Below are 27,810 nucleotides of genomic sequence, written 5' to 3'. Positions count from 1 at the left end.
CAATACAGAGCTCCCTCTACACGACAATACAGAGCAACCTCCACACTACAATACAGAGCTCCCTCCACACTACAATACAGAGCTCCCTCCACACTACAATACAGAGCTCCCTCCACACTACAATACAGAGCTCCCGCTACACCACAATACAGACCTCCCTCTACACCACAATACAGAGCTCCCTCTACACTACAATACAGAGCTCCCTCTACACTACAATACAGAGCTCCCTCTACACTACGATACAGAGCTCCCTCCACACCACAATACAGAGCTCCCTCTACACTACAATACAGAGCTCCCTCTACACTACAATACAGAGCTCCCTCCACACTACAATACAGAGCTCCCTCAACACTACAATACAGAGCTCCCTCTACACGACAATACAGAGCTCTCTCTACACTACAATACAGAGCTCCCTCCACACTACAATACAGAGCTCCCTCTACACGACAATACAGAGCTCCCTCTACACTACAATACAGAGCTCCCTCCACACTACAATACAGAGCTCCCTCCACACTACAATACAGAGCTCCCTCTACACCACAATACAGAGCTCCCTCTACACTACAATACAGAGCTCCCTCCACACTACAATACAGAGCTCCCTCTACACTACAATACAGAGCTCCCTCCACACTACAATACAGAGCTCCCTCCACACTACAATACAGAGCTCCCTCTACACTACAATACCGAGCTCCCTCCACACTACAATACAGAGCTCCCTCCACACTACAATACAGAGCTCCCTCCACACTACAATACAGAGCTCCCTCTACACTACAATAGAGAGCTCCCTCCACACCACAATACAGAGCTCCCTCGACACCACAATACAGAGCTCCCTCTACACCACAATACAGAGCTCCCTCTACAGTACAATACAGAGCTCCTTCTACACCACAATACAGAGCTCCCTCCACACTACAATACAGAGCTCCCTCTACACTGCATTACAGAGCTCCCTCCACACTCCAATTCAGAGCTCCCTCCACACTACAATACAGAGCTCCCTCTACACTACAATACAGAGCTCCCTCCACACTACAATACAGAGCTCCGTCTGCACGACAATACAGAGCTCCCTCAAAACTACAATGCAGAGCTCCCTCTACACTACAATACAGAGCTCCCTCCACACCACAATACAGAGCTCCCTCTACACTACAATACAGAGCTCCCTCCACACTACAATACAGAGCTCCCTCTACACTACAATACAGAGCTCCCTCCACACGACAATACAGAGCTCCCTCTACACCACAATACAGAGCTCCCTCTACACTACAATACAGAGCTCCCTCCACACCACAATACAGAGCTCCCTCTACACTACAATACAGAGCTCCCTCTACACTACAATACAGAGCTCCCTCTACACTACAATACAGAGCTCCCTCTACACTACAATACAGAGCTCCCTCCACACTACAATACAGAGCTCCCTCCACACTACAATACAGAGCTCCCTCTACACTACAATACAGAGCTCCCTCTACACTGCAATACAGAGCTCCCTCTACACTACAATACAGAGCTCCCTCCACACTACAATACAGAGCTCCCTCTACACTACAATACAGAGCTCCCTCCACACTACAATACAGAGCTCCCTCTACACCACAATACAGAGCTCCCTCCACACTACAATACAGAGCTCCCTCCACACTACAATACAGAGCACCCTCCGCACTACAATACAGAGCTCCCTCTACACTACAATACAGAGCTCCCTCCACACTACAATACAGAGCTCCCTCCACACCACAATACAGAGCTCCCTCTACACTACAATACAGAGCTCCCTCCACACGACAATACAGAACTCCCTCCACACTACAATACAGAGCTCCCTCCACACTACAATACAGAGCTCCCTCCACACTACAATACAGAGCTCCCTCCACACTACAATACAGAGCTCCCTCTACACTACAATACAGAGCTCCCTCCACACTACAATACAGAGCTCCCTCTACACTACAATACAGAGCTCCCTCCACACTACAATACAGAGCTCCCTCCACACTACAATACAGAGCTCCCTCCACAATACAATACAGAGCTCCCTCCACACTACAATACAGAGCTCCCTCCACACTACAATACAGAGCTCCCTCCACACTACAATACAGAGCTCCCTCCACACTACAATACAGAGCTCCCTCCGCACTACAATACAGAGCTCACTCCACACTACAATACAGAGCTCCCTCCACACTACAATACAGAGCTCCCTCTACACCTCAATACAGAGCTCCCTCTACACCACAATACAGAGCTCCCTCCACACTACAATACAGAGCTTCCTCCACACTACAATACAGAGCTCCCTTCACACTACAATACAGAGCTCCCTCTACACTATAATACAGAGCTCCCTCTACACTACAATACAGAGCTCCCTCTACACTACAATACAGAGCTCCCTCTACACTACAATACAGAGCTCCCTCTACACTACAATACAGAGATCCCTCTACACGACAATACAGAGCTCCCTCTACACTACAATACAGAGCTCCCTCTGCACTACAATACAGAGATCCCTCTGCACTACAATACAGAGCTCCCTCCACACTACAATACAGAGCTCCCTCTACACTACAACACAGAGATCCCTCTACACTACAATACAGAGCTCCCTCCACACTACAATACAGAGCTCCCTCTACACCACAATACAGAGCTCCCTCCACACTACAATACAGAGCTCCCTCTACACTACAATACAGAGCTCCCTCCACACTACAATACAGAGCTCCCTCTACACCACAATACAGAGCTCCCTCCACACTACAATACAGAGCTCCCTCCACACGACAATACAGAGCTCCCTCTACACTACAATACAGAGGTCCCTCCACACCACAATACAGAGCTCCCTCTACACTACAATACAGAGCTCCCTCTACACTACAATACAGAGCTCCCTCCACACGACAATACAGAGCTCCCTCTACACCACAATACAGAGCTCCCTCCGCACTACAATACAGAGCTCCCTCTACACTACAATACAGAGCTCCCTCTACACTACAATACAGAGCTCCCTGCAAACTATATTACAGAGCTCCCTCCACACTACAATACAGAGCTCCCTCTGCACTACAATACAGAGCTCCCTCCACACAACAATACAGAGCTCCCTCCACACGACAATACAGAGATCACTCTACACCACAATACAGAGCTCCCTCCACACTACAATACAGAGCTCCCTCTGCACCACAATACAGAGCTCCCTCCACACTACAATACAGAGATCACTCTACACTACAATACAGAGCTCACTCCACACTCCAATTCAGAGCTCCCTCTTCACTACAATACAGAGCTCCCTCAAAACTACAATACAGAGCTCCCTCCACACTGCAACACAGAGCTCCCTCCACACTACAATACAGAGCTCCCTCCACACGACAATACAGAGCTCCCTCCGCACCACAATACAGAGCTCCCTCCACACTACAATACAGAGCTCCCTCCACTCTACAATACAGAGCTCCCTCCACACGACAATACAGAGCTCCCTCCACACGACAATGCAGAGCTCCCTCTACACCACAATACAGAGCTCCCTCCAAACTACAATACAGAGCTCCCTCCACACTGCAATACACAGCTCCCTCAACACTACAATACGGAGCTCCCTCTACACTACAATACAGAGCTCCCTCCACACTACAATACAGAGCTCCCTCCACACCACAATACGGAGCTCCCTCCACACTACAATACAGAGCTCCCTCCACACTGCAACACAGAGCTCCCTCTACACTACAATACAGAGCTCCCTCCACGCTACAATACAGAGCTCCCTCCACACTACAATACAGAGCTCCCTCCACACCACAATACAGAGCTCCCTCTACACTACAAAACAGAGCTCCCTCCACACTACAATGCAGAGCTCCCTCCACACTGCAACACAGAGCTCCCTCCACACCACAATACAGAGCTCCCTCTACACCACAATACGGAGCTCCCTCCACACTACAATACAGAGCTCCCTCCACACTGCAACACAGAGCTCCCTCTACACTACAATACAGAGCTCCCTCCACGCTACAATACAGAGCTCCCTCCACACTACAATACAGAGCTCCCTCCACACCACAATACAGAGCTCCCTCTACACTACAAAACAGAGCTCCCTCCACACTACAATGCAGAGCTCCCTCCACACTGCAACACAGAGCTCCCTCCACACCACAATACAGAGCTCCCTCTACACCACAATACGGAGCTCCCTCCACACTACAATACAGAGCTCCCTCCACACTGCAACACAGAGCTCCCTCTACACTACAATACAGAGCTCCCTCCACGCTACAATACAGAGCTCCCTCCACACTACAATACAGAGCTCCCTCCACACCACAATACAGAGCTCCCTCTACACTACAAAACAGAGCTCCCTCCACACTACAATGCAGAGCTCCCTCCACACTGCAACACAGAGCTCCCTCCACACCACAATACAGAGCTCCCTCTACACTACAATACAGAGCTCCCTCCACACTACAATGCAGAGCTCCCTCCACACTGCAACACAGAGCTCCCTCCACACTACAATACATAGCTCCCTCTACACTACAATACAGAGCTCCCTCCACACTGCAACACAGAGCTCCCTCCACACTACAATACGGAGCTCCCTCTACACTACAATACGGAGCTCCCTCTACACTACAATACAGAGCTCCCTCCACACTACAATACAGAGCTCCCTCCACACTACAATACAGAGCTCCCTCCACACTACAATACAGAGCTCCCTCTACACTACAATACAGAGCTCCCTCTACACTACAATACAGAGCTCCCTCTACACTACAATACAGAGCTCCCTCTACACTACAATACAGAGCTCCCTCCACACTACAATACAGAGCTCCCTCCACACTACAATACAGAGCTCCCTCCACACTACAATACAGAGCTCCCTCCACACTACAATACAGAGCTCCCTCCGCACTACAATACAGAGCTCGCTCCACACTACAATACAGAGCTCCCTCCACACTACAATACAGAGCTCCCTCCACACTGCAACACAGAGCTCCCTCCACACTACAATACAGAGCTCCCTCTACACTACAATACGGAGCTCCCTCTACACTACAATACAGAGCTCCCTCCACACTACAATACAGAGCTCCCTCCACACCACAATACGGAGCTCCCTCTACACTACAATACAGAGCTCCCTCCACACTGCAACACAGAGCTCCCTCCACACTACAATACAGAGCTCCCTCGACACTACAATACGGAGTTCCCTCTACACTACAATACAGAGCTCCCTCCACACTACAATACAGAGCTCCCTCTACACTACAATACAGAGCTCCCTCCACACCACAATACGGAGCTCCCTCTACACTACAATACAGAGCTCCCTCTGCACTACAATACAGAGCTCCCTCCACACTGCAACACAGAGCTCCCTCCAAACTACAATACAGAGCTCGCTCTACACTACAATACGGAGCTCACTCTACACTACAATACAGAGCTCCCTCCACACTACAATACAGAGCTCCCTCCACACCACAATACGGAGCTCCCTCTACACTACAACACAGAGCTCCCTCCACACTACAATACAGAGCTCCCTCTACACTACAATACAGAGCTCCCTCCACACTACAATACAGAGCTCCCTCTACACTACAATACAGAGCTCCCTCTACACCACAATACAGAGCTCCCTCCACACTACAATACAGAGATCACTCTACACTACAATACAGAGCTCACTCCACACTCCAATTCAGAGCTCCCTCTTCACTACAATACAGAGCTCCCTCAAAACTACAATACAGAGCTCCCTCCACACTGCAACACAGAGCTCCCTCCACACTACAATACAGAGCTCCCTCCACACGACAATACAGAGCTCCCTCCGCACCACAATACAGAGCTCCCTCCACACTACAATACAGAGCTCCCTCCACTCTACAATACAGAGCTCCCTCCACACGACAATACAGAGCTCCCTCCACACGACAATGCAGAGCTCCCTCTACACCACAATACAGAGCTCCCTCCAAACTACAATACAGAGCTCCCTCCACACTGCAATACACAGCTCCCTCAACACTACAATACGGAGCTCCCTCTACACTACAATACAGAGCTCCCTCCACACTACAATACAGAGCTCCCTCCACACCACAATACGGAGCTCCCTCCACACTACAATACAGAGCTCCCTCCACACTGCAACACAGAGCTCCCTCTACACTACAATACAGAGCTCCCTCCACGCTACAATACAGAGCTCCCTCCACACTACAATACAGAGCTCCCTCCACACCACAATACAGAGCTCCCTCTACACTACAAAACAGAGCTCCCTCCACACTACAATGCAGAGCTCCCTCCACACTGCAACACAGAGCTCCCTCCACACCACAATACAGAGCTCCCTCTACACCACAATACGGAGCTCCCTCCACACTACAATACAGAGCTCCCTCCACACTGCAACACAGAGCTCCCTCTACACTACAATACAGAGCTCCCTCCACGCTACAATACAGAGCTCCCTCCACACTACAATACAGAGCTCCCTCCACACCACAATACAGAGCTCCCTCTACACTACAAAACAGAGCTCCCTCCACACTACAATGCAGAGCTCCCTCCACACTGCAACACAGAGCTCCCTCCACACCACAATACAGAGCTCCCTCTGCACTACAATACAGAGCTCCCTCCACACTACAATGCAGAGCTCCCTCCACACTGCAACACAGAGCTCCCTCCACACTACAATACATAGCTCCCTCTACACTACAATACAGAGCTCCCTCCACACTGCAACACAGAGCTCCCTCCACACTACAATACGGAGCTCCCTCTACACAACAATACAGAGCTCCCTCCACACTACAATACAGAGCTCCCTCCACACTACAAGACAGAGCTCCCTCCACACTACAATACAGAGCTCCCTCCACACTACAATACAGAGCTCCCTCCACACTACAATACAGAGCTCCCTCCACACTACAATACAGAGCTCCCTCCACACTACAATAGAGAGCTCCCTCTACACTACAATACAGAGCTCCCTCTACACTACAATACAGAGCTCCCTCTACACTACAATACAGAGCTCCCTCTACACTACAATACAGAGCTCCCTCCACACTACAATACAGAGCTCCCTCCACACTACAATACAGAGCTCCCTCCACACTACAATACAGAGCTCCCTCCACACTACAATACAGAGCTCCCTCCGCACTACAATACAGAGCTCCCTCCACACTACAATACAGAGCTCCCTCCACACTACAATACAGAGCTCCCTCCACACTGCAACACAGAGCTCCCTCCACACTACAATACAGAGCTCCCTCTACACTACAATACGGAGCTCCCTCTACACTACAATACAGAGCTCCCTCCACACTACAATACAGAGCTCCCTCCACACCACAATACGGAGCTCCCTCTACACTACAATACAGAGCTCCCTCCACACTGCAACACAGAGCTCCCTCCACACTACAATACAGAGCTCCCTCTACACTACAATACGGAGTTCCCTCTACACTACAATACAGAGCTCCCTCCACACTACAATACAGAGCTCCCTCTACACTACAATACAGAGCTCCCTCCACACCACAATACGGAGCTCCCTCTACACTACAATACAGAGCTCCCTCTGCACTACAATACAGAGCTCCCTCCACACTGCAACACAGAGCTCCCTCCAAACTACAATACAGAGCTCGCTCTACACTACAATACGGAGCTCACTCTACACTACAATACAGAGCTCCCTCCACACTACAATACAGAGCTCCCTCCACACCACAATACGGAGCTCCCTCTACACTGCAATACAGAGCTCCCTCCACACTACAATACAGAGCTCCCTCTACACTACAATACAGAGCTCCCTCCACACTACAATACAGAGCTCCCTCTACACTACAATACAGAGCTCCCTCTACACCACAATACAGAGCTCCCTCCACACTACAATACAGAGCTCCCTCTACACTACAATACAGAGCTCCCTCCACACTACAATACAGAGCTCCCACCACACGACAATACAGAGCTCCCTCTACACCACAATACAGAGCTCCCTCCACACTACAATACAGAGCTCCCTCCACACGACAATACAGAGCTCCCTCCACACGACAATACAGAGCTCCCTCTACACTACAATACAGAGCTCGCTCTACACCACAATACAGAACTCACTCCACACTACGATACAGAGCTCCCTTCACACTCCAATACAGAGCTCCCACCACACTACAATACAGAGCTCCCTCTACACCACAATACAGAGCTCCCTCTACACTACAATACAGAGCTCCCTCCACACTACAATACAGAGCTCCCTCTACACCACAATACAGAGCTCCCTCTACACTACAATACAGAGCTCCCTCTGCACCACAATAAAGAGCTCCCTCCACACTACAATACAGAGCTCCCTCCACACTACAATACAGAGCTCCCTCTACACCACAATACAGAGCTCCCTCTACACTACAATACAGAGCTCCCTCTGCACCACAATAAAGAGCTCCCTCCACACCACAATAAAGAGCTCCCTCCACACTACAATACAGAGCTCCCTCTACACTACAATACAGAGCTCCCTCCACACTACAATACAGAGCTCCCTCCACACTACAATACAGAGCTCCCTCCACACTACAATACAGAGCTCCCTCCACACTACAATACAGAGCTCCCTCTGCACCACAATACAGAGCTCCCTCCACACTACAATACAGAGCTCCCTCCACACTACAATACAGAGATCCCTCCACACTACAATACAGAGCTCCCTCCACACTACAATACAGAGCTCCCTCTACACCACAATACAGAGCTCCCTCTACACTACAATACAGAGCTCCCTCCACACTACAATACAGAGCTCCCTCTACACCACAATACAGAGCTCCCTCTACACTACAATACAGAGCTCCCTCTACACTACAATACAGAGCTCCCTCTACACCACAATACAGAGCTCCCTCCACACTACAATACAGAGCTCCCACATTGCGTTCTGAGCCGTTTGTTGCTCTGATCTGAATTTAACTCTCTCTGGTAGGTCTGCCATCACAATCTTCCCTCAGAGGTCAGAGGGGAAGGGTGACTTCCGTTTGTGGAACGGTCAATTCATTCGCTATGCGGGGTTCAGCCAGAAAGATGGTACAGTCCTTGGAGATTCTGTCAATGTCGAGTTCACTGAGGTACCCTCCTTTGATAAACTTCACTTCCTGGGTATGAGGGGCCTCTTATTCCAAAACCTTCACTGAACACACGTTTCCAATGTGCTTCGAAAGTGTTTGGAATGATGAGCAGTTCCAGTCGGCCGGAGTCGATGGGAATCGGGACTAGAGCAGGGCCCCAGAGTAGGTGGGAATCAGGACTAGAGCAGGGCCCCAGAGTAGGTGGGAATCGGGTCTAGAGCAGGGCCCCAGAGTAGGTGGGAATCAGGACTAGAGCAGGGCCCCAGAGTAGGTGGGAATCAGGACTAGAGCAGGGCCCAGAGTAGGTGGGAATCAGGACTAGAGCAGGGCCCAGAGTAGGTGGGAATCGGGCCTAGAGCAGGGCCCCAGAGTAGGTGGGAATCAGGACTAGAGCAGGGCCCAGAGTAGGTGGGAATCGGGCCTAGAGCAGGGCCCAGAGTAGGTGGGAATCAGGACTAGAGCAGGGCCCCAGAGTCGATGGGAATCGGGACTAGAGCAGGGCCCCAGAGTAGGTGGGAATCGGGTCTAGAGCAGGGCCCAGAGTAGGTGGGAATCAGGACTAGAGCAGGGCCCCAGAGTCGGTGGGAATCGGGTCTAGAGCAGGGCCCAGGGTAGGTGGGAATCGGGACTAGAGCAGGGCCCAGAGTAGGTGGGAATCGGGCCTAGAGCAGGGCCCAGAGTAGGTGGGAATCAGGACTAGAGCAGGGCCCCAGAGTCGATGGGAATCGGGACTAGAGCAGGGCCCCAGAGTAGGTGGGAATCGGGTCTAGAGCAGGGCCCAGAGTAGGTGGGAATCAGGACTAGAGCAGGGCCCCAGAGTCGGTGGGAATCGGGTCTAGAGCAGGGCCCAGGGTAGGTGGGAATCGGGACTAGAGCAGGGCCCAGAGTAGGTGGGAATCGGGACTAGAGCAGGGCCCCAGAGTAGGTGGGAATCGGGTCTAGAGCAGGGCCCAGAGTAGGTGGGAATCGGGACTAGAGCAGGGCCCCAGAGTAGGTGGGAATCAGGTCTAGAGCAGGGCCCAGAGTAGGTGGGAATCAGGACTAGAGCAGGGCACAGAGTAGGTGGGAATCGGGTCTAGAGCAGTGCCCAGAGTAGATGGGAATCAGGATGATAGCAGGGCCCCAGAGTAGATGGGAATCAGGTCTAGAGCAGGGCCCAGAGTAGATGGGAATCAGGATGATAGCAGGGCCCCAGAGTAGATGGGAATCAGGACTAGAGCAGGGCCCAGAGTAGGTGGGAATCAGGCCTAGAGCATGGCCCCAGAGTAGGTGGGAATCAGGACTCGAGCAGGGCCCCAGAGTAGGTGGGAATCAGGACTAGAGCATGGCCCCAGAGTAGGTGGGAATCAGGCCTAGAGCATGGCCCCAGAGTAGGTGGGAATCAGGACTAGAGCAGGGCCCCAGAGTAGGTGGGAATCAGGACTCGAGCAGGGCCCCAGAGTAGGTGGGAATCAGGACTAGAGCAGGGCCCCAGAGTAGGTGGGAATCAGGACTCGAGCAGGTCCCCAGAGTAGATGGGAATCAGGACTCGAGCAGGGCCCCAGAGTAGATGGGAATCAGGACGAGAGCAGGGCCCCAGAGTAGATGGGAATCAGGACGAGAGCAGGGCCCAGAGTAGGTGGGAATCAGGCCTAGAGCAGGGCCACAGAGTAGGTGGGAATCAGGACTCGAGCATGGCCCCAGAGTAGATGGGAATCAGGCCTAGAGCAGGGCCCCAGAGTAGGTGGGAATCAGGCCTAGAGCATGGCCCCAGAGTAGATGGGAATCAGGACGAGAGCAGGGCCCCAGAGTAGATGGGAATCAGGACGAGAGCAGGGCCCCAGAGTAGATGGGAATCAGGACGAGAGCAGGGCCCCAGAGTAGATGGGAATCAGGACTAGAGCAGGGCCCCAGAGTAGGTGGGAATCAGGCCTAGAGCATGGCCCCAGAGTAGGTGGGAATCAGGACGAGAGCAGGGCCCCAGAGTAGATGGGAATCAGGTCTAGAGCAGGGCCCAGAGTAGGTGGGAATCAGGACTAGAGCAGGGCCCAGAGTAGGTGGGAATCGGGTCTAGAGCAGGGCCCAGAGTAGGTGGGAATCAGGACTAGAGCAGGGCCCAGAGTAGGTGGGAATCGGGCCTAGAGCAGGGCCCCAGAGTAGGTGGGAATCGGGCCTGGAGCAGGGCCCAGAGTAGGTGGGAATCAGGCCCAGAGCAGGGCCCCAGAGTAGGTGGGAATCAGGCCTAGAGCAGGGCCCCAGAGTAGATGGGAATCAGGACGAGAGCAGGGCCCCAGAGTAGATGGGAATCAGGACGAGAGCAGGGCCCCAGAGTAGATGGGAATCAGGACGAGAGCAGGGCCCCAGAGTAGATGGGAATCAGGACTAGAGCAGGGCCCCAGAGTAGGTGGGAATCAGGCCTAGAGCATGGCCCCAGAGTAGGTGGGAATCAGGACGAGAGCAGGGCCCCAGAGTAGATGGGAATCAGGTCTAGAGCAGGGCCCAGAGTAGGTGGGAATCAGGTCTAGAGCAGGGCCCAGAGTAGATGGGAATCAGGACAAGAGCAGGGCCCAGAGTAGATGGGAATCAGGTCTAGAGCAGGGCCCCAGAGTAGATGGGAATCAGGTCTAGAGCAGGGCCCAGAGTAGGTGGGAATCAGGCCCAGAGCAGGGCCCCAGAGTAGATGGGAATCAGGTCTAGAGCAGGGCCCCAGAGTAGGTGGGAATCAGGTCTAGAGCAGGGCCCAGAGTAGATGGGAATCAGGTCTAGAGCAGGGCCCAGAGTAGGTGGGAATAGGGCCTAGAGCAGGGCCCCAGAGTAGGTGGGAATCAGGACTAGAGCAGGGCCCAGAGTAGGTGGGAATCGGGCCTAGAGCAGGGCCCAGAGTAGGTGGGAATCAGGACTAGAGCAGGGCCCCAGAGTCGATGGGAATCGGGACTAGAGCAGGGCCCCAGAGTAGGTGGGAATCGGGTCTAGAGCAGGGCCCAGAGTAGGTGGGAATCAGGACTAGAGCAGGGCCCCAGAGTCGGTGGGAATCGGGTCTAGAGCAGGGGCCAGAATAGGTGGGAATCGGGACTAGAGCAGGGCCCAGAGTAGGTGGGAATCGGGACTAGAGCAGGGCCCCAGAGTAGGTGGGAATCGGGTCTAGAGCAGGGCCCAGAGTAGGTGGGAATCGGGACTAGAGCAGGGCCCCAGAGTAGGTGGGAATCAGGTCTAGAGCAGGGCCCCAGAGTAGGTGGGAATCAGGACTAGAGCAGGGCCCAGAGTAGGTGGGAATCTGGACTAGAGCAGGGCACAGAGTAGGTGGGAATCGGGTCTAGAGCAGTGCCCCAGAGTAGCTGGGAATCGGGACTCGAGCAGGGCCCCAGAGTAGGTGGGAATCAGGACTAGAGCATGGCCCCAGAGTAGGTGGGAATCAGGTCTAGAGCAGGGCCCAGAGTAGATGGGAATCAGGATGATAGCAGGGCCCCAGAGTAGATGGGAATCAGGACTAGAGCAGGGCCCAGAGTAGGTGGGAATCAGGCCTAGAGCATGGCCCCAGAGTACGTGGGAATCAGGACTCGAGCAGGGCCCCAGAGTAGGTGGGAATCAGGACTAGAGCATGGCCCCAGAGTAGGTGGGAATCAGGCCTAGAGCATGGCCCCAGAGTAGGTGGGAATCAGGACTAGAGCAGGGCCCCAGAGTAGGTGGGAATCAGGACTCGAGCAGGGCCCCAGAGTAGGTGGGAATCAGGACTCGAGCAGGGCCCCAGAGTAGGTGGGAATCAGGACTCGAGCAGGTCCCCAGAGTAGATGGGAATCAGGACTCGAGCAGGGCCCCAGAGTAGATGGGAATCAGGACGAGAGCAGGGCCCCAGAGTAGATGGGAATCAGGACGAGAGCAGGGCCCAGAGTAGGTGGGAATCAGGCCTAGAGCAGGGCCCCAGAGTAGCTGGGAATCAGGACTCGAGCATGGCCCCAGAGTAGGTGGGAATCAGGCCTAGAGCAGGGCCCCAGAGTAGGTGGGAATCAGGCCTAGAGCATGGCCCCAGAGTAGATGGGAATCAGGACGAGAGCAGGGCCCCAGAGTAGATGGGAATCAGGACGAGAGCAGGGCCCAGAGTAGGTGGGAATCAGGACTAGAGCAGGGCCCAGAGTAGATGGGAATCAGGCCTAGAGCAGGGCCCAGAGTAGATGGGAATCAGGACGAGAGCAAGGCCCCAGAGTAGATGGGAATCAGGACTCGAGCAGGGCCCCAGAGTAGGTGGGAATCAGGACTCGAGCAGGGCCCCAGAGTAGATGGGAATCAGGACTAGAGCAGGGCCCCAGATTAGGTGGGAATCAGGCCGAGAGCATGGCCCCAGAGTAGGTGGGAATCAGGACGAGAGCAGGGCCCCAGAGTAGATGGGAATCAGGTCTAGAGCAGGGCCCAGAGTAGGTGGGAATCAGGTCTAGAGCAGGGCCCAGAGTAGATGGGAATCAGGACTAGAGCAGGGCCCAGAGTAGATGGGAATCAGGACTAGAGCAGGGGCCAGAGTAGATGGGAATCAGGTCTAGAGAAGGGCCCAGAGTAGGTGGGAATCGGGTCTAGAGCAGGGCTCAGAGTAGATGGGAATCGGGCCTGGAGCAGGGCCCAGAGTAGGTGGGAATCAGGCCCAGAGCAGGTCCCCAGAGTAGGTGGGAATCAGGCCGAGAGCAGGGCCCCAGAGTAGATGGGAATCAGGTCTAGAGCAGGGCCCAGAGTAGGTGGGAATCAGGCCCAGAGCAGGGCCCAGAGTAGATGGGAATCAGGTCTAGAGCAGGGCCCAGAGTAGGTGGGAATCAGGTCTAGAGCAGGGCCCCAGAGTAGGTGGGAATCAGGACGAGAGCAGGGCCCAGAGTAGATGGGAATCAGGTCTAGAGCAGGGCCCAGAGTAGGTGGGAATCAGGTCTAGAGCAGGGCCCAGAGTAGATGGGAATCAGGTCTAGAGCAGGGCCCCAGAGTAGGTGGGAATCAGGCCCAGAGCAGGGCCCAGAGTAGATGGGAATCAGGACTAGAGCAGGGCCCCAGAGTAGGTGGGAATCAGGTCTAGAGCAGGGCCCCAGAGTAGGTGGGAATCAGGACTAGAGCAGGGCCCAGAGTAGGTGGGAATCGGGCCTAGAGCAGGGCCCCAGAGTAGGTGGGAATAAGGACTAGAGCAGGGCCCAGAGTAGGTGGTAATCGGGCCTAGAGCAGGGCCCAGAGTAGGTGGGAATCAGGACTAGAGCAGGGCCCCAGAGTCGATGGGAATCGGGACTAGAGCAGGGCCCCAGAGCAGGTGGGAATCGGGTCTAGAGCAGGGCCCAGTGTAGGTGGGAATCAGGACTAGAGCAGGGCCCAGAGTAGGTGGGAATCGGGACTAGAGCAGGGCACAGAGTAGGTGGGAATCGGGACTAGAGCAGGGCCCCAGAGTAGGTGGGAATCGGGTCTAGAGCAGGGCCCAGAGTAGGTGGGAATCGGGACTAGAGCAGGGCCCCAGAGTAGATGGGAATCAGGTCTAGAGCAGGGCCCAGAGTAGGTGGGAATCAGGACTAGAGCAGGGCACAGAGTAGGTGGGAATCGGGTCTAGAGCAGTGCCCAGAGTAGGTGGGAATCAGGACTCGAGCAGGGCCCCAGAGTAGATGGGAATCAGGATGATAGCAGGGCCCCAGAGTAGATGGGAATCAGGACTAGAGCAGGGCCCCAGAGTAGGTGAGAATCAGGACTAGAGCAGGGCCCAGAGTAGGTGGGAATCAGGCCTAGAGCATGGCCCCAGAGTAGGTGGGAATCAGGACTCGAGCAGGGCCCCAGAGTAGGTGGGAATCAGGACTAGAGCATGGCCCCAGAGTAGGTGGGAATCAGGCATAGAGCAGGGCCCAGAGTTGGTGGGAACCAGGACTCGAGCAGGGCCCCAGAGTAGGTGGGAATCAGGACTAGAGCAGGGCCCCAGAGTAGGTGGGAATCAGGACTCGAGCAGGTCCCCAGAGTAGATGGGAATCAGGACTCGAGCAGGTCCCCAGAGTAGATGGGAATCAGGACTCGAGCAGGGCCCCAGAGTAGATGGGAATCAGGACGAGAGCAGGGCCCCAGAGTAGGTGGGAATCAGGACGAGAGCAGGGCCCCAGAGTAGATGGGAATCAGGACGAGAGCAGGGCCCCAGAGTAGATGGGAATCAGGACTAGAGCAGGGCCCAGAGTAGGTGGGAATCAGGACGAGAGCAGGGCCCAGAGTAGATGGGAATCAGGACTAGAGCAGGGCCCAGAGTAGGTGGGAATCAGGACGAGAGCAGGGCCCCAGAGTAGATGGGAATCAGGACTAGAGCAGGGCCCAGAGTAGGTGGGAATCAGGCCTAGAGCAGGGCCCCAGAGTAGGTGGGAATCAGGACTCGAGCATGGACCCAGAGTAGGTGGGAATCAGGCCTAGAGCATGGCCCCAGAGTAGGTGGGAATCAGGACGAGAGCAGGGCACCAGAGTAGATGGGAATCAGGACGAGAGCAGGGCCCCAGAGTAGGTGGGAATCAGGACGAGAGCAGGGCCCCAGAGTAGATGGGAATCAGGACGAGAGCAGGGCCCCAGAGTAGGTGGGAATCAGGCCTAGAGCATGGCCCCAGAGTAGGTGGGAATCAGGACTCGAGCAGGGCCCCAGAGTAGGTGGGAATCAGGACGAGAGCAGGGCCCCAGAGTAGATGGGAATCAGGACGAGAGCAGGGCCCCAGAGTAGGTGGGAATCAGGACGAGAGCAGGGCCCCAGAGTAGATGGGAATCAGGACGAGAGCAGGGCCCCAGAGTAGGTGGGAATCAGGCCTAGAGCATGGCCCCAGAGTAGGTGGGAATCAGGACTCGAGCAGGGCCCCAGAGTAGGTGGGAATCAGGACGAGAGCAGGGCCCAGAGTAGGTGGGAATCAGGACTAGAGCAGGGCCCCAGAGTAGATGGGAATCAGGACGAGAGCAGGGCCCCAGAGTAGATGGGAATCAGGACTAGAGCAGGGCCGCAGAGTAGGTGGGAATCAGGCCTAGAGCATGGCCCCAGAGTAGGTGGGAATCAGGACGAGAGCAGGGCCCCAGAGTAGATGGGAATCAGGTCTAGAGCAGGGCCCAGAGTAGGTGGGAATCAGGTCTGGAGCAGGGCCCAGAGTAGATGTGAATCAGGACGAGAGCAGGGCCCAGAGTAGATGGGAATCAGGTCTAGAGAAGGGCCCAGAGTAGGTGGGAATCGGGTCTAGAGCAGGGCCCAGAGTAGATGGGAATCGGGCCTGGAGCAGGGCCCAGAGTAGGTGGGAATCAGGCCCAGAGCAGGGCCCCAGAGTAGGTGGGAATCAGGCCTAGAGCAGGGCCCCAGAGTAGATGGGAATCAGGTCTAGAGCAGGGCCCAGAGTAGGTGGGAATCAGGCCCAGAGCAGGGCCCCAGAGTAGATGGGAATCAGGTCTAGAGCAGGGCCCAGAGTAGATGGGAATCAGTTCTGGAGCAGGGCCCAGAGTAGGTGGGAATCAGGTCTAGAGCAGGGCCCAGAGTAGATGGGAATCAGGTCTAGAGCAGGGCCCCAGAGTAGGTGGGAATCAGGACTAGAGCATGGCCCCAGAGTAGGTGGGAATCAGGACTAGAGTAGGGCCCCAGAGTAGATGGGAATCAGGACTAGAGCAGGGCCCCAGAGTAGGTGGGAATCAGGTCTAGAGCAGGGCCCCAGAGTAGGTGGGAATCGGGTCTAGAGCAGGGCCCAGAGTAGGTGGGAATCGGGTCTAGAGCAGGGCCCCAGAGTAGGTGGGAATCGGGTCTAGAGCAGGGCCCAGAGTAGGTGGGAATCAGGACTAGAGCAGGGCCCCAGAGTAGGTGGGAATCAGGACTAGAGCAAGGCCCCAGAGTAGGTGGGAATCAGGCCTAGAGCATGGCCCCAGAGTAGGTGGGAATCAGGACTAGAGCAAGGCCCCAGAGTAGGTGGGAATCAGGACTCGAGCAGGGCCCAGAGTAGATGGGAATCAGGACTAGAGCAAGGCCCCAGAGTAGGTGGGAATCAGGACTAGAGCAAGGCCCCAGAGTAGGTGGGAATCAAGCCAAGAGCAGGGCCCCAGAGTAGATGGGAATCAGGTCTAGAGCAGGGCCCAGAGTAGATGGGAATCAGTTCTGGAGCAGGGCCCAGAGTAGGTGGGAATCAGGTCTAGAGCAGGGCCCAGAGTAGATGGGAATCAGGTCTAGAGCAGGGCCCCAGAGTAGGTGGGAATCAGGACTAGAGCATGGCCCCAGAGTAGGTGGGAATCAGGACTAGAGTAGGGCCCCAGAGTAGATGGGAATCAGGACTAGAGCAGGGCCCCAGAGTAGGTGGGAATCAGGTCTAGAGCAGGGCCCCAGAGTAGGTGGGAATCGGGTCTAGAGCAGGGCCCAGAGTAGGTGGGAATCGGGTCTAGAGCAGGGCCCCAGAGTAGGTGGGAATCAGGACTAGAGCAGGGCCCCAGAGTAGGTGGGAATCAGGACTAGAGCAAGGCCCCAGAGTAGGTGGGAATCAGGCCTAGAGCATGGCCCCAGAGTAGGTGGGAATCAGGACTAGAGCAAGGCCCCAGAGTAGGTGGGAATCAGGACTCGAGCAGGGCCCAGAGTAGATGGGAATCAGGACTAGAGCAAGGCCCCAGAGTAGGTGGGAATCAGGACTAGAGCAAGGCCCCAGAGTAGGTGGGAATCAAGCCAAGAGCAGGGCCCCAGAGTAGATGGGAATCAGGACGAGAGCAGGGCCCCAGAGTAGGTGGGAATCAGGACTAGAGCAGGGCCCCAGAGTAGGTGGGAATCGGGCCTAGAGCAGGGCCCCAGAGTAGGTGGGAATCAGGCCTAGAGCAGGGCCCCAGAGTAGGTGGGAATCAGGACTAGAGCAGGGCCCAGAGTAGATGGGAATCGGGCCCAGAGCAGGGCCCAGAGTAGGTGGGAATCAGGCCTAGAGCAGGGCCCAGAGTAGATGGGAATCGGGCCTAGAGCAGGGCCCAGAGTAGGTGGGAATCAGGCCTAGAGCAGGGCCCAGAGTAGGTGGGAATCAGGCCCAGAGCAGGGCCCCAGAGTAGGTGGGAATCAGGCCCAGAGCAGGGCCCCAGAGTAGGTGGGAATCAGGCCTAGAGCAGGGCCCCAGAGTAGGTGGGAATCAGGCCTAGAGCAGGGCCCCAGAGTAGGTGGGAATCAGGCCTAGAGCAGGGCCCCACAGCAGGTGGGAATCAGGTCTAGAGCAGGGCCCAGAGTAGGTGGGAATCGGGCCTAGAGCAGGGCCCCAGAGAAGGTGGGAATCAGGACTAGAGCAGGGCCCCAGAGTAGGTGGGAATCAGGCCTAGAGCAGGGCCCCAGAGTAGGTGGGAAACAGGCCCAGAGCAGGGCCCCAGAGTAGGTGGGAATCAGGCCTAGAGCAGGGCCCCAGAGTAGGTGGGAATCAGGCCTAGAGCAGGGCCCCAGAGTAGGTGGGAATCAGGCCTAGAGCAGGGCCCCACAGCAGGTGGGAATCAGGTCTAGAGCAGGGCCCAGAGTAGGTGGGAATCGGGCCGAGAGCAGGGCCCCAGAGTAGGTGGGAATCGGGCCTAGAGCAGGGCCCCAGAGTAGGTGGGAATCGGGTCTAGAGCAGGGCCCCAGAGTAGGTGGGAATCCGGTCTAGAGCAGGGCCCCAGAGTAGGTGGGAATCAGGACTAGAGCAGGGCCCAGAGTAGGTGGGAATCGGGCCGAGAGCAGGGCCCCAGAGTAGGTGGGAATCGGGTCTAGAGCAGGGCCCCAGAGTAGGTGGGAATCAGGACTAGAGCAGGGCCCCAGAGTAGGTGGGAATTGGGTCTAGAGCAGGGCCCCAGAGTAGGTGGGAATCAGGCCTAGAGCAGGGCCCCAGAGTAGGTGGGAATCAGGACTAGAGCAGGGCCCCAGAGTAGGTGGGAATTGGGTCTAGAGCAGGGCCCCAGAGTAGGTGGGAATCGGGTCTAGAGCAGGGCCCCAGAGTCATTGGGAATCAGGACGAGAGCAGGGCCCCAGAGTCATTGGGAATCAGGACGAGAGCAGGGCCCCAGAGTAGGTGGGAATCGGGCCTAGAGCAGGGCCCCAGAGTCATTGGGAATCAGGACGAGAGCAGGGCCCCAGAGTAGGTGGGAATCGGGCCTAGAGCAGGGCCCCAGAGTAGGTGGGAATCAGGATTAGAGCAGGGCCCAGAGTAGGTGGGAATCAGGACTAGAGCAGGGCCCCAGAGTAGGTGGGAATCGGGCCTTGAGCAGGGCCCCAGAGTAGGTGGGAATCAGGACTAGAGCAGGGCCCCAGAGTAGGTGGGAATCAGGCCTAGAGCATGGCCCCAGAGTAGGTGGGAATCAGGACTAGAGCAAGGCCCCAGAGTAGGTGGGAATCAGGCCTGGAGCAAGGCCCCAGAGTAGATGGGAATCAGGACGAGAGCAGGGCCCCAGTGTAGGTGGGAATCAGGACTAGAGCAGGGCCCAGAGTAGATGGGAATCAGGACTAGAGCAAGGCCCCAGAGTAGGTGGGAATCAGGACTAGAGCAAGGCCCCAGAGTAGGTGGGAATCAGGCCTGGAGCAAGGCCCCAGAGTAGATGGGAATCAGGACGAGAGCAGGGCCCCAGAGTAGGTGGGAATCAGGACTAGAGCAGGGCCCCAGAGTAGGTGGGAATCGGGCCTCGAGCAGGGCCCCAGAGTAGGTGGGAATCAGGCCTAGAGCAGGGCCCCAGAGTAGGTGGGAATCAGGACTAGAGCAGGGCCCAGAGTAGATGGGAATCGGGCCCAGAGCAGGGCCCAGAGTAGGTGGGAATCAGGCCTATAGCAGGGCCCAGAGTAGATGGGAATCAGGCCCAGAGCAGGGCCCCAGAGTAGGTGGGAATCAGGCCCAGAGCAGGGCCCCAGAGTAGGTGGGAATCAGGCCCAGAGCAGGGCCCCAGAGTAGGTGGGAATCAGGCCCAGAGCAGGGCCCCAGAGTAGGTGGGAATCAGGCCTAGAGCAGGGCCCCAGAGTAGGTGGGAATCAGGCCTAGAGCAGGGCCCCAGAGTAGGTGGGAATCAGGCCTAGAGCAGGGCCCCACAGCAGGTGGGAATCAGGCCTAGAGCAGGGCCTCAGAGTAGGTGGGAATCAGGCCTAGAGCAGGGCCCCAGAGAAGGTGGGAATGGGGCCGAGAGCAGGGCCCCAGAGTAGGTGGGAATCAGGCCTAGAGCAGGGCCCCAGAGTAGGTGGGAATCGGGCCTAGAGCAGGGCCCCAGAGAAGGTGGGAATGGGGCCGAGAGCAGGGCCCCAGAGTAGGTGGGAATCGGGCCTAGAGCAGGGCCCCAGAGTAGGTGGGAATTGGGTCTAGAGCAGGGCCCCAGATTAGGTGGGAATCGGGTCTGGAGCAGGGCCCCAGAGTAGGTGGGAATCGGGTCTGGAGCAGGGCCCCAGAGTAGGTGGGAATCGGGCCTAGAGCAGGGCCCAGAGTAGGTGGGAATCAGGCCTAGAGCAGGGCCCAGAGTAGATGGGAATCAGGTCTAGAGCAGGGCCCCAGAGTAGGTGGGAATCAGGTCTAGAGCAGGGCCCAGAGTAGGTGGGAATCGGGCCGAGAGCAGGGCCCCAGAGTAGGTGGGAATCGGGCGTAGAGCAGGGCCCAGAGTCGGTGGGAATCAGGCCTAGAGCAGGGCCCAGAGTAGGTGGGAATCAGGACTACAGCAGGGCCCCAGAGTAGGTGGGAATCGGGCCTAGAGCAGGGCCCCAGAGTAGGTGGGAATCAGGACTAGAGCAGGGCCCCAGAGTAGGTGGGAATTGGGTCTAGAGCAGGGCCCCAGAGTAGGTGGGAATCAGGACTAGAGCAGGGCCCAGAGTAGGTGGGAATCAGGCCTAGAGCAGGGCCCAGAGTAGGTGGGAATCGGGCCGAGAGCAGGGCCCCAGAGTAGGTGTGAACCGGGTGGGAATGAGCTGTTTCCCGATGGATAATAATGACCTGCGCCTCTTGCCCCCCCCACCCCTCTTTCTCCAGCTTTGCCTGCAGCTGGGGTGGAAGCCGGAGAGGAGCCGCTTCACGGTGCTGCCGCTGGTGTTACAGGCCAACGGCGGAGACCCCGAGCTCTTCGAGATCCCACCGGAGCTGATCCTCGAAGTCCCAATGCGTCACCCGCAGTAAGTGCAGACTCAAGGCCTTGCCCCCCACCCTCATTGCTGCCCGTCGGGGTCTCCCACCCCCAGGCATGGGGGGCCCACCGTCAGAGCCCGGAGGCAGAGCCCCGCTGCTTGGACCGGGGATGAGCCAGGCCGGCTCTCGGTATACCTTAGGCCTGAGGCTTGTGTAGGCCTGATACAGGCCGGCTCTCGGTATACCGTAGGCCTGAGGCTTGTGTAGGCCTGATACAGGCCGGCTCTCGGTATACCTTAGGCCTGAGGCTTGTGTAGGCCTGATACAGGCCGGCTCTCGGTATACTTTAGGCCTGAGGCTTGTGTAGGCCTGATACAGGCCGGCTCTCGGTATACTTTAGGCCTGAGGCTTGTGCAGGCCTGATACAGGCCGGCTCTCGGTATACCGTAGGCCTGAGGCTTGTGTGGGCCTGATACAGGCCGGCTCTCGGTATACCTTAGACCTGAGGCTTGTGCAGGCCTGTTACAGGCCGGCTCTCGGTATACTTTAGGCCTGAGGCTTGTGTAGGCCTGATACAGGCCGGCTCTCGGTATACTTTAGGCCTGAGGCTTGTGTAGGCCTGAGCCAGGCCGGCTCTCGGTATACTTTAGGCCTGAGGCTTGTGCAGGCCTGATACAGGCCGGCTCTCGGTATACTTTAGGCCTGAGGATTGTGTAGGCCTGATACAGGCCGGCTCTCGGTATACTTTAGGCCTGAGGCTTGTGCAGGCCTGATACAGGCCGGCTCTCGGTATACCGTAGGCCTGAGGATTGTGTGGGCCTGATACAGGCCGGCTCTCGGTATACCTTAGACCTGAGGCTTGTGCAGGCCTGATACAGGCCGGCTCTCGGTATACCGTAGGCCTGAGGATTGTGTGGGCCTGATACAGGCCGGCTCTCGGTATACCTTAGACCTGAGGCTTGTGTGGGCCTGATACAGGCCGGCTCTCGGTATACTATAGGCCTGAGGATTGTGTAGGCCTGATACAGGCCGGCTCTCGGTATACTTTAGGCCTGAGGCTTGTGTAGGCCTGATACAGGCCGGCTCTCGGTATACCTTAGGCCTGAGGCTTGTGCAGGCCTGATACTGGCCGGCTCTCGGTATACTTTAGGCCTGAGGATTGTGTAGGCCTGATACAGGCCGGCTCTCGGTATACCTTAGGCCTGAGGCTTGTGCAGGCCTGATACAGGCCGGCTCTCGGTATACCTTAGACCTGAGGCTTGTGCAGGCCTGATACAGGCCGGCTCTCGGTATACTTTAGGCCTGAGGCTTGTGTAGGCCTGATACAGGCCGGCTCTCGGTATACCTTAGGCCTGAGGCTTGTGTGGGCCTGATACAGGCCGGCTCTCGGTATACTTTAGGCCTGAGGCTTGTGTAGGCCTGATACAGGCCGGCTCTCGGTATACCTTAGGCCTGAGGCTTGTGTAGGCCTGATACAGGCTGGCTCTCGGTATACCTTAGACCTGAGGCTTGTGCAGGCCTGATACAGGCCGGCTCTCGGTATACTTTAGGCCTGAGGCTTGTGTCGGCCTGATACAGGCCGGCTCTCGGTATACTTTAGGCCTGAGGCTTGTGTAGGCCTGATACAGGCTGGCTCTCGGTATACCTTAGACCTGAGGCTTGTGCAGGCCTGATACAGGCCGGCTCTCGGTATACCGTAGGCCTGAGGCTTGTGCAGGCCTGATACAGGCCGGCTCTCGGTATACTTTTGGCCTGAGGCTTGTGTCGGCCTGATACAGGCCGGCTCTCGGTATACTTTAGGCCTGAGGCTTGTGTCGGCCTGATACAGGCCGGCTCTCGGTATACTTTAGGCCTGAGGCTTCTGTAGGCCTGATACAGGCCGGCTCTCGGTATACCTTAGACCTGAGGCTTGTGTCGGCCTGATACAGGCCGGCTCTCGGTATACTTTAGGCCTGAGGCTTCTGTAGGCCTGATACAGGCCGGCTCTCGGTATACCTTAGACCTGAGGCTTGTGTCGGCCTGATACAGGCCGGCTCTCGGTATACTATAGGCCTGAGGATTGTGTCGGCCTGATACAGGCCGGCTCTCGGTATACTTTAGGCCTGAGGCTTGTGTCGGCCTGATACAGGCCGGCTCTCGGTATACTTTAGGCCTGAGGCTTGTGTAGGCCTGATACAGGCCGGCTCTCGGTATACCTTAGGCCTGAGGCTTGTGTAGGCCTGATACAGGCCGGCTCTCGGTATACTTTAGGCCTGAGGCTTGTGCAGGCCTGTTACAGGCCGGCTCTCGGTATACCTTAGGCCTGAGGCTTGTGTAGGCCTGATACAGGCCGGCTCTCGGTATACTTTAGGCCTGAGGCTTGTGTGGGCCTGATACAGGCCGGCTCTCGGTATACCTTAGGCCTGAGGCTTGTGTGGGCCTGATACAGGCCGGCTCTCGGTATACTTTAGGCCTGAGGCTTCTGTAGGCCTGATACAGGCCGGCTCTCGGTATACCTTAGGCCTGAGGCTTGTGCAGGCCTGTTACAGGCCGGCTCTCGGTATACCTTAGGCCTGAGGCTTGTGTAGGCCTGATACAGGCCGGCTCTCGGTATACTTTAGGCCTGAGGCTTGTGTAGGCCTGATACAGGCCGGCTCTCGGTATACTTTAGGCCTGAGGCTTGTGTGGGCCTGATACAGGCCGGCTCTCGGTATACTTTAGGCCTGAGGCTTGTGTAGGCCTGATACAGGCCGGCTCTCGGTATACTTTCGGCCTGAGGCTTGTGCAGGCCTGATACAGGCCGGCTCTCGGTATACCTTAGACCTGAGGCTTGTGCAGGCCTGATACAGGCCGGCTCTCGGTATACCTTAGGCCTGAGGCTTGTGTAGGCCTGATACAGGCCGGCTCTCGGTATACCGTAGGCCTGAGGCTTGTGTATGCCTGATACAGGCCGGCTCTCGGTATACCTTAGGCCTGAGGCTTGTGTAGGCCTGATACAGGCCGGCTCTCGGTATACTTTAGGCCTGAGGCTTGTGTAGGCCTGATACAGGCTGGCTCTCGGTATACTTTAGGCCTGAGGCTTCTGTAGGCCTGATACAGGCCGGCTCTCGGTATACCTTAGGCCTGAGGCTTGTGAAGGCCTGATACAGGCCGGCTCTCGGTATACTTTAGGCCTGAGGCTTGTGCAGGCCTGATACAGGCCGGCTCTCGGTATACTTTAGGCCTGAGGCTTGTGTAGGCCTGATACAGGCCGACTCTCGGTATACTTTAGGCCTGAGGCTTGTGTAGGCCTGTTACAGGCCGGCTCTCGGTATACCTTAGGCCTGAGGCTTGTGTAGGCCTGATACAGGCCGGCTCTCGGTATACTTTAGGCCTGAGGCTTGTGTAGGCCTGTTACAGGCCGGCTCTCGGTATACCGTAGGCCTGAGGCTTGTGTAGGCCTGATACAGGCCGGCTCTCGGTATACCTTAGGCCTGAGGCTTGTGCAGGCCTGTTACAGGCCGGCTCTCGGTATACCTTAGGCCTGAGGCTTGTGTAGGCCTGATACAGGCCGGCTCTCGGTATACTTTAGGCCTGAGGCTTGTGTAGGCCTGATACAGGCCGGCTCTCGGTATACTTTAGGCCTGAGGCTTGTGTAGGCCTGATACAGGCCGGCTCTCGGTATACTTTCGGCCTGAGGCTTGTGCAGGCCTGATACAGGCCGGCTCTCGGTATACCTTAGGCCTGAGGCTTGTGTGGGCCTGATACAGGCCGGCTCTCGGTATACTTTAGGCCTGAGGCTTGTGTAGGCCTGTTACAGGCCGGCTCTCGGTATACCTTAGGCCTGAGGCTTGTGTAGGCCTGATACAGGCCGGCTCTCGGTATACTTTAGGCCTGAGGCTTGTGTAGGCCTGTTACAGGCCGGCTCTCGGTATACCGTAGGCCTGAGGCTTGTGTAGGCCTGATACAGGCCGGCTCTCGGTATACCTTAGGCCTGAGGCTTGTGTGGGCCTGATACAGGCCGGCTCTCGGTATACCTTAGACCTGAGGCTTGTGTAGGCCTGATACAGGCCGGCTCTCGGTATACTTTAGGCCTGAGGCTTGTGTAGGCCTGATACAGGCCGGCTCTCGGTATACCGTAGGCCTGAGGCTTGTGTAGGCCTGATACAGGCCGGCTCTCGGTATACCTTAGGCCTGAGGCTTGTGTGGGCCTGATACAGGCCGGCTCTCGGTATACCTTAGACCTGAGGCTTGTGTAGGCCTGATACAGGCCGGCTCTCGGTATACTTTAGGCCTGAGGCTTGTGTAGGCCTGATACAGGCCGGCTCTCGGTATACCTTACGCCTGAGGCTTGTGTGGGCCTGATACAGGCCGGCTCTCGGTATACCGTAGGCCTGAGGCTTGTGTAGGCCTGATACAGGCCGGCTCTTGGTATACTTTAGGCCTGAGGCTTGTGTCGGCCTGATACAGGCCGGCTCTCAGTATACTTTCGGCCTGAGGCTTCTGTAGGCCTGATACAGGCCGGCTCTCGGTATACTTTAGGCCTGAGGCTTGTGCAGGCCTGATACAGGCCGGCTCTCGGTATACTTTAGGCCTGAGGCTTGTGTAGGCCTGTTACAGGCCGGCTCTCGGTATACCGTAGGCCTGAGGCTTGTGTAGGCCTGATACAGGCCGGCTCTCGGTATACCTTAGGCCTGAGGCTTGTGTAGGCCTGATACAGGCCGGCTCTCGGTATACTTTAGGCCTGAGGCTTGTGTAGGCCTGAGCCAGGCCGGCTCTCGGAATACCTTAGGCCTGAGGCTTGTGTAGGCCTGATACAGGCCGGCTCTCGGTATACCTTAGGCCTGAGGCTTGTGCAGGCCTGATACAGGCCGGCTCTCGGTATACTTTAGGCCTGAGGCTTGTGTAGGCCTGATACAGGCCGGCTCTCGGTATACCTTAGGCCTGAGGCTTGTGTAGGCCTGATACAGGCCGGCTCTCGGTATACTTTAGACCTGAGGCTTGTGTAGGCCTGATACAGGCCGGCTCTCGGTATACCTTAGGCCTGAGGCTTGTGTAGGCCTGAGCCAGGCCGGCTCTCGGTATACCGTAGGCCTGAGGCTTGTGCAGGCCTGATACAGGCCGGCTCTCGGTATACTTTAGACCTGAGGCTTGTGTAGGCCTGATACAGGCCGGCTCTCGGTATACCTTAGGCCTGAGGCTTGTGTAGGCCTGATACAGGCCGGCTCTCGGTATACCTTAGGCCTGAGGCTTGTGTAGGCCTGATACAGGCCGGCTCTCGGTATACCTTAGGCCTGAGGCTTGTGTAGGCCTGATACAGGCCGGCTCTCGGTATACTTTAGGCCTGAGGCTTGTGTAGGCCTGATACAGGCCGGCTCTCGGTATACCTTAGGCCTGAGGCTTGTGTAGGCCTGATACAGGCCGGCTCTCGGTATACTTTAGGCCTGAGGATTGTGTAGGCCTGATACAGGCCGGCTCTCGGTATACTTTAGGCCTGAGGCTTGTGTAGGCCTGATACAGGCCGGCTCTCGGTATACTTTAGGCCTGAGGCTTGTGTAGGCCTGATACAGGCCGGCTCTCGGTATACTTTAGGCCTGAGGCTTGTGTAGGCCTGATACAGGCCGGCTCTCGGTATACCTTAGGCCTGAGGCTTGTGTAGGCCTGATACAGGCCGGCTCTCGGTATACTTTAGGCCTGAGGATTGTGTAGGCCTGATACAGGCCGGCTCTCGGTATACTTTAGGCCTGAGGATTGTGTAGGCCTGATACAGGCCGGCTCTCGGTATACTTTAGGCCTGAGGCTTGTGTAGGCCTGATACAGGCCGGCTCTCGGTATACTTTAGGCCTGAGGCTTGTGTAGGCCTGATACAGGCCGGCTCTCGGTATACCTTAGGCCTGAGGCTTGTGTAGGCCTGATACAGGCCAGCTCTCGGTATACTTTAGGCCTGAGGCTCGTGTAGGCCTGTTACAGGCCGGCTCTCGGTATACCTTAGGCCTGAGGCTTGTGTAGGCCTGTTACAGGCCGGCTCTCGGTATACCTTAGGCCTGAGGCTTGTGTAGGCCTGTTACAGGCCGGCTCTCGGTATACTTTAGGCCTGAGGCTCGTGATGGTGAAGCTCAGTTGTAATTCAGGCCTCTCAGATGCTGCCTGACGGTTCATTTTCATGATCGCTCCCACACAGGTACGAATGGTTTGCTGGTCTCAATCTAAAATGGTACACGCTCCCGGCCGTCGCCAACATGATGCTTGAAATCGGAGGTCTGGAGTTCCCAGCCTCGCCCTTCAACGGTTGGTACACGAGCAACGAGATCGGAGCGAGGAATTTCTGTGACTCGTCACGGTACGGTGTGGTCCAGGTAGGGGGCCTGCATTTACTCACCAGAGGCGTGGATCGGGCATCGTAAAGTCCCAAACGCACCCATTAATACAGGGTTCACTGGGTCCATCAGCTCACCATATCCCCCCATCCCATCATCTGACCATATCCCCCATCCCATCAGCTCACCATATCCCCCCATCCCATCATCTGACCATATCCCCCCATCCCATCAGCTCACCATATCCCCCCATCCCATCATCTGACCATATCCCCCCATCCCATC

The 27,810-nt window shown here is 56.3% G+C and overlaps 1 protein-coding gene across 1 annotated transcript in view; it reads left to right on the top strand.

The window, feature by feature from the left end:
* LOC137310699 (nitric oxide synthase 1-like) overlaps positions 1-27,810 on the top strand; it is a 197,280-nt gene that overhangs the window by 80,015 nt on the left and 89,455 nt on the right. Inside the window, exons 6-8 of the mRNA XM_067978385.1 lie at positions 9,119-9,260; positions 21,158-21,297; positions 27,390-27,564. Of these exons, the coding sequence (XP_067834486.1) occupies positions 9,119-9,260; positions 21,158-21,297; positions 27,390-27,564 (457 nt within the window). The remainder of the gene's footprint in view (positions 1-9,118; positions 9,261-21,157; positions 21,298-27,389; positions 27,565-27,810) is intronic.

The sequence above is a fragment of the Heptranchias perlo genome, unplaced genomic scaffold (genome assembly GCF_035084215.1).
Source record: "Heptranchias perlo isolate sHepPer1 unplaced genomic scaffold, sHepPer1.hap1 HAP1_SCAFFOLD_271, whole genome shotgun sequence".
Classification (NCBI taxonomy): Eukaryota; Metazoa; Chordata; class Chondrichthyes; order Hexanchiformes; family Hexanchidae; genus Heptranchias; species Heptranchias perlo.
Note: the sequence above shows the minus strand (reverse complement) of the source record. Positions and strands in the feature narration are given on the sequence as shown.